General features: G+C 43.3%; 1 protein-coding gene across 1 annotated transcript in view; it reads left to right on the top strand.

Annotated features, from left to right (window-relative positions):
- The first annotated feature begins 2,948 nt into the window (after positions 1–2,948).
- The window catches only part of PLCH2 (phospholipase C eta 2), a 30,365-nt gene continuing 22,041 nt past the window's right edge, over positions 2,949–11,272 (top strand). The window contains exons 1-6 of the mRNA XM_053997255.1: positions 2,949–3,075; positions 3,917–4,160; positions 4,679–4,808; positions 5,800–5,970; positions 7,770–7,863; positions 11,014–11,217. Coding sequence (XP_053853230.1) covers positions 2,949–3,075; positions 3,917–4,160; positions 4,679–4,808; positions 5,800–5,970; positions 7,770–7,863; positions 11,014–11,217 — 970 coding nt within the window. The remainder of the gene's footprint in view (positions 3,076–3,916; positions 4,161–4,678; positions 4,809–5,799; positions 5,971–7,769; positions 7,864–11,013; positions 11,218–11,272) is intronic.

Genomic DNA, 11,272 nt, shown 5'->3' with positions numbered 1-11,272 from the left:
TGCATCAGTCCGGTGTGGAACTGGGTGTTCCACGTTTCTATTCCCTGCTCTGCTCTGCCAGTGCTCTGTGCTGCAGTATACAGAGATCCATCATCTCTCCACAATATTTTTTTGTTCAGATGCAAATTGAGGCAACTCAATAGATCAGAAGAGAGCTGAACATAAGCTGAATTCTGAAAAAAAAAAAAACAACCAAAAAAAACCTAATGAAGTGAAAAACAGAATAGCTGTAATTCAGCCTTAATTGAAGATAGTTACAAGTCATTTCTTCAAAAACCTGATTCATTGCAAGACTGGGGGATTTTTATCTGAAGTATAGGAATGAATCCTTAAAGAAGAAATGTGAACAATGGCAAGGAGAAGCAGTTCTACTTCTCAGCAGTGTGCCCTTTTCACTTACATGCTGTGAAAGACTTCAGGAAAAAAAGGTATCATTTTCTGTTTGATATAAGCACCACTAGGATTTCTTTTTTTTTTTTTTTTTTTTTTTTTCCCTTCCAGTCTCTGTAGTGCTCTAAACTTTCAGTCCCACAAGGGAGGGTGTGTGTGTGAGTGCCACACACAGGGACAGGTGTGGAGGTGTCCCTGCTCCATGTCCTGGCCCTTGCCTCGTGCCTCCAGCAAACACTTCTGCATTCCCTTTGGGGTTTTCCTTCCCACTGCATTGCCAGGATCCAGAAAAGCTGCTCTCACACAGGAAGGGAGGCATTTCTTGTGCCCTCCTTTCCCTGTGTCACCAGCCCCAAAAAGATGGCAACACTGAAATATTGGGGCTGCTCATGGATCACCCAAGCTCAGTCCAGATGAGCTGGAACTGCAGCAGGCAGCTCTGAGGTGCTCAGGGTGGCTTTGGCTGAGAAATCCCGCAACAAAATAAACAGCAGCATTGAAAAAGCAATCCAAAGATGGTTATTAAAATTTTAACAGCAGGGAACATGTTCCTGCTTCATGCAAAAGCAAAGTAAATGTGTGTTGCAGAAAGTGTGGTTTTATTTTGGTACTTCTTCATTATATTCTGCTTTGTAACAGGTGTGATCTTTGATACTTTTCCCATTTCTACTCTTCTGATTTCTTTCAATAAGATTATTTACTGCTATAATTCCCAAAGAGGAAGTTGGAAATTTAATGTGATTTGAAGTGTATGTGATTCAGTGTTCAGAGAAATTCTTTTATTAGCTATTTTGGCCATTTTTTTTTTTTTTTTCAAAAATCCTATAAGCCTTATGAAATGAAAATAACTTCAAGCTTCCCATAATTATTATTTCAGTAAATCTGAGAAATATTTATCTTCTTCTGAATCAGAATGAAAGCAGATATTGAAAAGATTGAGTGTCTGGGAGAGGGTTGGGCTGAGTTTGGATCTAATGTTGCGGTGGATGTTTCCGGCACAGCACTTGCCTTTATGGTGATACCTGCTGAATATTGATTTTCTCTAAAGACATCTGTGGCTGCAGACAAGGGTCTAGCTTTAAGAAGTAAAATGTTACACGAGGGATTATCTTTCTCTCAATTCCACACCTTCTCTCCATGAATATTTTATTAACATGGACAATGAACTCTACAGAATTGTGTCTTCAAATTAAAATTTTCTTGTACCATAGAGGTCTGCTTTCAAATGAATCTATTTTGCTGAACCTTTTCCAGTGTGAATTAATTGACTTTATCTGAACATGAGCTCTAAAGCACAGGGACATCAAAGCTTTTTCCCATTGCTTTTTACTTATCTTGCTTTTGCTTTTGCGTGAGGTGGACTTGAATCACCCCAAGGAGTTGTGTTGGTGTTGATGATTTTGGAACACATGGAATCAGAGTTTTCATTTGGACATTGTTTCATCTTTAATCTTGATGGCAGAAGATTGATAAAAGAAAGCTGACTTCAGAATCTCCTTGCATTTATTTCTGAACCAGAATGTGTATTGCATGTATTAAGTTTCATTCTGCAATCCAGAATCTCAATAGTAATTTTCACTTCTCATCTCTAGGGCTGGGAAAAAAAAAAAAGAATGTTGAACACAGTAATAGTTTTAATTTTACTTAAACAGATCAGGCAGAAAGTCAGAGGAAAATCAGGTCACAGGCTCTGCTCTGTCATCAGGGGAAATAAATGGGAGACTTGGCAGAAAATGTGAGTCTGCATTTATTCCTGGGACAGAGCCAGCCGCTCACAGTTGGATTGAAGTTGTTGAGCTTAGCCCTTGCAGCAGCTGGATTTCAGAAGGCCCCAACCTGGCTCCCAGGGGCTTCCAGTGCCAGAGCCCTGGTTTGGCAGCAGCTCCCCAGGAAAGGGCAGGATCCCTGCAGAGGCAGAGCAGACCCTTGGAGGGAGCTTGTCCCAACACTCGTGGCTTTTAAGGCTGCACTGTCTGGGATTCTGCCAAACCCCCAGGAATGGAACAGGTCTTGAGGCCCAGAGGCAAAGTACAACACAGGTGAGAGGCCTCCTGCTAGGAAAATGTGGGTTTGGGGGATTTGGGACATGAAAAGTTTGTGAGGTTCTTACTAAGCAAATCTATAGGATCAGTGACTTAATCCATAGAAGGAGTGGGACCTTGCTGGCCAAGGATTCCAGTTTCCAGGTGAAATTTCATCCTGTGCCCAGCACAAGGTTTACATTGTGTTGTCAGAGCTCAGATTTGAGATGGTCTTGAGAAAGGTACGTACCTTGTGCTGGTTCCAACACATGATCATTTCTTATAAATTAATATGAGAATGAAAACTTTCACATTTTCAGGCAAGCCCACAGTCACCAAGAATCTTTCTGACTTTTTGATATTAACACCTGACCTCTTATACCAGACACTACAGGAAACCTTTTCCTTTGACCTGAACTGTTCATTTGGCAGCTGCTTGATGTGTTTTCTTCCTGTAAAGGCAATTCCAAAGGGAGCTAGGTCTGGCTCACTGCTCTCTCTTCATTCCTCTCCTCAGTGGAAAGATGTATGAGCTCCATGCAGGCGGGCACCCAGATGATCAAACTCCGAGGTGGCTCCAAGGGGCTCGTCCGCTTCTACTACTTGGATGACCACAGGTCCTGCATTCGCTGGAGACCCTCCCGGAAGAATGAGAAAGCCAAAAGTGAGTGTCAGCCACAGAACCCCCCCTCTGACCCCTCCTGGGGGCTTGTCCTCTTGTAAACAAAGGAGAATGAAGGGTCTGGCTCAATGAGAGGTGTTGTGTAGCAGCGTGGGGTTTGGATGGTGAATGCTGTTACCTATTTCCCAGTAAGCATCTCCTGTGGAAAAGCTGCTTGGGTAAGCATTCAGGCAAAGCAGTCAAGTCCACACACACCACACTCACCACAGCTAGCTCAGCCAAGAGAGGCAGAAGGGCCTTTTGTATGATAAATTCCAGAGAAGGTTTACTCCACCACTCTGAAGGGAAATCAGGGACAAAATACACCAACATGTGCTGTGCACAGACTTAAGAATGGGGTCAGTGGCCAAAGACCTGAGGTACAGGGCAGGGCAAAGGCAGGGCAAAGGGCAGCAACCTGTAGAGGGGATGAGGAGTGAATAATTGGGGTGGGCAGGGTCAGCTGGCCAGTGAGGGAAGCAGTCTATATTAGATTGGCAATAGTGCTGCAGAGCACCATGGGGGAAGTCCTCTCTTTCAGCCTAGGTGGGGAAAACTCTACCTTCTTCCAAAGCAAGGCCCTGGGGATTTCCCTGAAGGGTTCAAAGGATTCCACAGTGTTGTATTTGACTTTAAAGGACAGTAAATGATTTAATGATGGGTAATTGATGAAGCTGAAGTTGCTGCAGGTTGTGCAGGTTGTAGGGGTGTAGGGTGGTGTAAATGAGTCGGAAGCAACCCCTGTGTGAGATGGGCCCTTGCAGTGTGAGGTTTGGGCTCTCCCTCTCTGGGATTTCTCTGGCATGCTCGCAGCCATTACTGAGCTGCACTTGTGGCCCTGCAGTTTCCATCGACTCCATCCAGGAGGTGTGTGAGGGGAAGCAGTCGGAGATCTTCCAGCGCTATGCCGACGGCAGCTTCGACCCCAACTGCTGCTTCAGCATCTACTACGGGGACCACATGGAATCCCTGGACCTGGTGTCCTCCAGCGCCGAGGAGGCACGGACCTGGATCACAGGGCTGAAGTACCTGATGGCAGGCATCAGTGACGAGGACAGCCTCTCCAAACGCCAAAGGACCAGAGACCAATATCCTTCCTGTGCTGCCTGGGAGCTTTCCCAGCAGTGAGAGCTGTGGAGAAGCTCAGGATTCCTTACAGTATTTGCTTTGCTACAAGTAAGCACTAGGCTCAGAGCTTCAGAGCAGTTCCCACTGCTATTCCCTGTTTCCAGAGACAGGGTTCCTGAAGAGGATTGTTCTGGGCAAGATTTGGAGATGAGTGACTGCAGTGGACTGAAAAACACACAGGTACATTCTTCAGTCTCACTCCCAGTGTAAAACCATCCATTTAATTTGGTGATGTAACACTGAGATTCACTCAGAGCTTTTCTTCTTTGTTGTCAAATAGGCACAGGGCACATGTGGCATGTTGAACCCAGCAAGTCTAGAAGCTGTTACTGAACTAACAGGAGGAGAGTTAGATATTAGCTTGACCTTTCATTCCTAGTCTCATTTGCAGTGTTTCCTAATGTGATAAAAAGCATATAGCCATGATGTTCAGTAATATCCTTCAATATTCCGTGCTGTTCCTTAACTCCTGTTCAATGTGGTTGAAGCAGACATTTGATGAGGCAGATAAAAATGGGGATGGCAGTCTGAGTATTAGTGAAGTGCTCCAGCTCATGCACAAACTGAATGTGAACCTACCCCGACAGAAAGTCAAGCAAATGTTTAAGGTAAGATTTTTTTTTCCTGAAAAAGCAAGGATTTAACACGAAATCAGTAGGAGAGAGAGCAAATATTTCAGCAGCTGGTTTGCTTCCACTCTACTGAGAGATACTACACAGTCCATTTGGTAAATTGGAAAGAGCTCCAGAAACACATCACAGATAAATTGTTATGCACAGGAAAAGGCAACACACCAGGTAACTTCTGGTGTTACATAACATGAAAACACACAGCACCAAGATTGCTCTTTTGCTATACCTTTTTGATCAGAAACTCAGTCATGTTTCCCTTTCCAATTATGTTCTCTCTACCAAATAAAGTAGCCAATATCCTATGATAGCTGGTACTAATAAAATACCCAGCATGCAAACTTCTGTATCTGTCAGATTTTTGCACTGCTGAGAGCTGTTTGTTTGACATTGCGTTCTGCTGACCTTGGCCCAATTTAGTGAGCAACAATGGAGATGTGTAGCTTTTGTTATCACAAAGTCCCTGCAGGGACCAGCAAGACTTTATGTGAAATCCCTGATGATTTTTTCTTTACTTGCAGAATTAGTATTCTTCCAGATCTTATTAGTTTATGGCCATGGATTTAACAGATATCCTCTCAAATCCTGGATATAAAATTAATTTCAGGATGACTTGGGCTCCAGTGATCTTCTGAAGATGTGAGTGGGTGATTCTGCCAGACACACGCATATTGTTGGAGGGAAACTTGCCCTCACTTGATTGCCATAGACAGAAGAAATCCTTCAGCAGGGTTCCCTGTGGAACAATTAAAACCTTCAAACTTGTTTTTGGCATGGATGTATCCACGGGAGAGGTTCAAAGCTGTGCAGAGGATTCCTGTGACAAGGCTGATAGATCAGTCAGTTCTAGCAGCCACGTCACTCAGCTTCAACCTGCATTTAACTCCAGTGCTTCACTTTCATGCAGGGGTTTGTTTAAAATTGGTGCAGGCAGTTGGGTTCCTGACTGTTTCATTGCTGTGTACTGCAGGAGGCTGACACAGATGACAACCAGGGCACGCTGGACTTTGAGGAGTTCTGTGCCTTCTACAAGATGATGTCGACGCGGCGCGATCTGTACCTGCTGATGCTCACCTACAGCAACCACAAGGACTACCTGGACACAGATGACCTGAAACGTTTCTTGGAGACTGAACAGAAGGTAGGCCCAAGCCAGGAGCAGAATTCCAGCTGCATGCCTTCCTGTTTGCCATTGGGAATGAATTCCCTTTTAAAGGGGATGGGGACTTAGATGCTGTGCATGTGTAAAAGAGACAGATGTCTCTTGATTTTCATCTAGGACTATTTCTTGAATCTTCTTGCTCTCACTACCTTTTTGCCCTGTAGGCTCTTTTGGTGTGCCCCTAAATATAATCTCTAGAATTGCTTTCTTTTTTTCATGTGCTCCCCTTGAAGAATCCCATCAGCATCTGTCTGTTCCCAGTATTCAGTATCTTGGAGCAAATCTGGTGTTCCTGGCTGTGCATATGACCTAGTGCACAGCCCATGATGAAACTCTGAATTACTTTGTCACACTATCTCAGTGTGTAAACTGGGAGATTATTTTTCAAAGAGCAGTTGAGAGGATGATTAATGTATAGGAGAGTTTTTGGAACACACTGTAGTACCTAAGAAATTTTCTCCGAGTGATTTAAATCCAGTGCTGCAGGAACAAGTCCTTTGACTTATCTTTGCCCTTTTCCTCTCACAGTCTCCTCTGAAGCTTCATGCCTGTAAGTCATAAATGTCCATGACTTTCAATCATTGTTCATAAAAGGAATGAATAAAAAATCCACCTCTCTGGCAGTTATCTTCTTAGATAAGTGGGGTGTGTTTCCATTTCATTGGTCAATTGATCCTCCAGATGGTGAGGGGAAAATGAGCACTCACCACAGGACAGAAATCAACTCAGCTAATTACTGACATGGCCAAATCCTGCCTGGGGGACTTCTCTACCTCGCCACCCTTTCTCATGCAACATGGACAGGGAAAGCACCTTTACTCCATTCCAGGAAAACCTGGTGTTCCACAGCTTTATCTTTCAAACCCAGTATCATCAATGTTCAAATCCAGAGCTAGAGGTTTTTGTCTTCTTCTTTTACTTTTATTTGTTAGGTTTTAAATTACCCCCAGAAAAGACATTGATCTTGTAGCAGATGTGCTGGTGGTTTCATTTTCCCCCAGGCAAGGATTCTGTGTTGCCAAATTGATGGTCACTTTATTGCACTCTGGTGACAAGGGCTGTGTTTTCATGTACAGCATCTAACAGGAAGGATTTGCTGGACCACTCAGGACAGGAATGTTAAATAATATCAGGAAATAGAGAATACATCAGAAGTTAATAGCAGGAGTATTAATTGTGTTAAAATTAAGTTACTAAAACACTGCATTATGTAAAAAAAGTTACAGCTCAACATTAATATCCCTGGTTTCATAAATGACAACATTTACAGACATATATTTCCCTTTGTACTCTTTTCTTTTTCAGTTGAGAATTCAGAGCAACCTTGAAGTTAGCAGATTTCCTGAGAACGTTATGTCCTGTTTCTCTGTTTCCCTGCTAACAGATTTTTCTGTCTTCTGCATAAAGATGAGGCATTTTCTTGTTTTATTTTAAAGTAAAAAACCCTTTGATAATGCAAACTAATCCTCTAATCCTACAAGAGAAGAAATCCCATTGGTTTGTGGCAAAGCTCGTTCTGTTTGGGTGCTCTAACAACAGATCTGACCTACAAAGCAGAACTCTGTCATCAGGCAGCTGCCAATAGCACAGAAACTTTTCACAGAGCAATCCCCTTCTGATCCGACCTGACACTGATTGACAGGAGTGAGAATCCCGCTGGGGAACTGGAAATCCTGAGTCCCACTATGGATAATCTGCCCAGTTGTTGGACTGGAGATGGAGAGAGCTCAGAGAAGCTGTGATTAATAGTTAACACTGCATTTTTGCTGCTTTTACAGATGACAAATGTGACTAAAGAACATTGCCTGGAAATCATCAGCAAGTTTGAGCCATGCCCGGAGAACAAGAAGGAGGGAGCCCTGGGAATTGATGGTAAGCTGGCTGGTGCAGCTTTTGTGGGGAAAAGGGAACTGTCTCAATGCTCAGGAGAATATTGCTGCTGCTTGCAGAATATATAGATGTAGAATTTTGTCATGTTGTATAGAGTATATTTCCAGTCTTTTTTAAAAAAAAATATCTACCATTTACTGAGGAACCTAAAAAAATCAGATCTCTTTGGAGGAGTTTTGAAAGGTACATATCAGGATGAAGCAGCAGTCATTGAAAGTCAGCTGGAACTGGAGGTGTCTCTATTTGTGCTTTTGGAAAATACAGTTGAATTTAGTTGCATCATTCCTACTGGTATTTTTGGAAATCATTTAAGTCAATATAAGAGGAGTGATGTGATCCAGAGTAAATGTCTGAGTGGGATGATAGATGAAATTGGTCCTGCCTTCCTGACCTTTCCTGCTGAAGCCTTCTCTCTAAATACATCAATTCTGTACCACCAGGCTGGTAGCTGTTATTTTGGGGGCTGGCTGTAAGTCCTTTCCCCTAAATAGTAAATCTTCAGCCAGATCTTATTGACCCCAAGAAGGGAGTACATTCCTGAGGAATCAGGTCCTGTGCAAAAGTTCTTGGACATTTAGAAAATCAGTCTTGTCCATTTCTGTGGGTGTGTTGTCATCCTGAAAAGTGGCAGAACAGAAGTTGTTTGGTTTCCTGCAGGAAGAAGTGGGTAGTTTCTGGTACAGTGTGTAAGGTGGTTGCTTAGGATGGGTCAAGGTCTGTTCTACTTCCAGACTAAATTTTCAATTTATTTTAAAGCTTATGCTAATGCCAGTGAGGGAGCAGATGACATTCTTTTCATTTTCTGGTCTTTACAGACAGTTGCAGTCACATAAATAATGAATAAGCAAGTTCATTATCTTGCCTTCCTCATACCTAAAAAAGTAAGAGTAGGTTTTCAAACCATTGTAAGTTTCCTTAGAGAAAAACAATAACAATAACAACAACAAAATCTATACCATTTCTTTGCCTCAGAATGAATGCTAAAACATTAGAGAATTTATGGGCTAGGATAAGAGAGAGTCCAGCATGGTGACATTCTGCTGGTGTCTGCTCCTGATCAGGAGGAAGCAGAAGGTGAAGTCCTTTGGAGACAACTGGAAAAAGCTTTGTGACCTTAACCCCTCCAGTAACTTGCTGCAAGTGCAACAGAACAGAACAGACCTAATCCAGACCTTAATTAATGCAGGACATTTCTGGTAACATCCAAACAGAGGTGACTGAGGGGCTGACAGGGGCACACTGCTGGGCTGGTGCTGACAAAGGAGGAAGAGCTGCTTAAAAATCATAAATCTGTGCCTGCATGTCCATCATGTATGAACATGTGTGTGCGCACACACACAGAGGAGTTATTCCTCTCTTGTCTGTGTGGAGTTGAGACTTTAAATGCCTCCTGTCTCCCAGAAAACAAGTCCAGTGCTGCCCTGGGGACTGAAATGCAGCAGCCATGGAAGCCGAAGCTGCCTGTTCATTCCTCAGACTGGCACAGCCCAGAGGAGCATCCTGCCCACACTTGGCTGCACTTCAATAGTAGTGAAATAACAGTACAGAGTCCTTTGTCCTTTCCTATTCATCCCCGAGCCTGTCCTCAGCTGTGCTGGCTTTTGTCATGGAGCACCTTGGACTGGCCTGTGACAATGGGCTCATTCACCGTCTCTAAAGAAGCCCTTTACCTTTGTCTGCTGATCAAAGTGACACCGTGCCAGTGCACCTTCCCTGAGTGTGACCACTGCAGTCCTGTGGGACACACTGCCGACAGCACCTTCCTTCTTTCCTCTTTCTTCCCTGTAGGACTGATAAAACCAATTAGTGTAAACTCATTTACAACCATCATGCCATCATATTTTAACAAGAGCTTAAAGCAAACAATGGTTTTGTTGCAGCAGCTGCCCTCCCAGTGCTGGGTGGAATTAATCTTGCAGCAGCTGATTGGTTTGCAGGAAGAACTGATTACCTGCCACCAGTGTTTGGCTGTGTGTTTGCTGACACACTCTGTGCTCTATCCATTTTCCACAGTGGCTGCTCTGCCGTGGTTCATCTTTTGTTTTCACCCTGACTCTATCACTGATTTGTTCATTGATCATGGTATGTGCTCCAACAGACTTCAATATTCAGCTGGGCTGAGTTGAATTCCCTGGCACTGTGTCCAAGTGTTGTTCAAAGTGTTTTGGCTGCTATTTGTGTTTATCAGCTCTTTTCCTTTAATAAAACTTTCATCAAATACCAAATGTATAGCCTGGAAGGATCATCATAAAGGTGACATTTTCTCTTGTCACAGTCAAAGTGTGTTAAGACCTTTGGAAGTTTGGCAGGATTTTTACACGGGCACTGGTTTATTTATGGAATGAGTGAAATGTCAGGAGAATTAGAAGTCTTGAAGCAGAAACCTATTGACCAAAGGCATCATCAGTGTCGCAAAGCCAGGGTGTGAATGGGAGTCTGAGTCTTTCCTTGGTGGTGAAAGAAAAACCTTTGGGGAATATTTGAAGTGGAAGTTACAGTGTTTTGTGTCAGTCTGAATTGTGAAAGTGCCTGTGATATGTGCACAAATGTCTGCTGGAGGTCTGAGAGCAGCAATTTCACACAAGGATAAAATCATAACTTGCTAAAACTTTGCTTCTGAACAAGGCAGAAGCAAAGGTTTGTGGTGTCATATCCAAATTAGAGAATGTAGCTTGTACAAGCCAATATGTACTGTCATTATTCTGGGTTTTTTTGGGGGAAAACACTGAAAGAGGAGAGGAGAGTATCTCCTGTTGGGCCATCAAAAACTGTCTCTACGCAGCCCAATACTGTAGATCTTACAAGATATCACTGAGGAGAAACTCCAGGATATGACTGCAGATCTCTGGAGGCTTTTATCTGCCAGGTGACCCAATGTCCTAGCAGAATCTTTTGACACAAGTTACAAGCCTAAGAGGTTTGGACTAAATAGACATATTTTTCTCAGGAAAGGCAGAGCAGGAAAACATAGAAAACAATGAAAAAAGCAATAATTGCACTTGGTTATGGTGACAATTTGGGTGTAGTGGTGCTATTTCTTTATCTTAAATGTGCTGGTGAATGTAGGGATGGATTTTAGGCTGGTTTTAGGAAGGATGAAACTCTATTATTTACAGTGTTGTTTGTTGACAGGTTTCACCAATTACATGCGGAGTCCGTCGGGGGACATATTCAACCCAGAACATTACCAAGTGAACCAGGACATGAGCTACCCTCTGAGTCACTATTTCATTACCTCTTCACACAACACCTACCTCATGGGAGATCAGCTGATGTCCCAGTCCAGGGTGGACATGTATGCATGGGTGCTACAGTCTGGCTGTCGCTGCGTGGAAGGTAAAGAGCAAAAAGGAGCTGTCCGTGGGCTCTCTGGTCTTGTTTCTCCTCTCTG

The sequence above is a fragment of the Vidua macroura genome, chromosome 23 (assembly GCF_024509145.1).
Source record: "Vidua macroura isolate BioBank_ID:100142 chromosome 23, ASM2450914v1, whole genome shotgun sequence".
Lineage (NCBI taxonomy): Eukaryota > Metazoa > Chordata > Aves > Passeriformes > Viduidae > Vidua > Vidua macroura.
The sequence above is the reverse complement of the archived record's forward strand: the minus strand, read 5'-3'. Positions and strand labels throughout refer to the sequence as shown.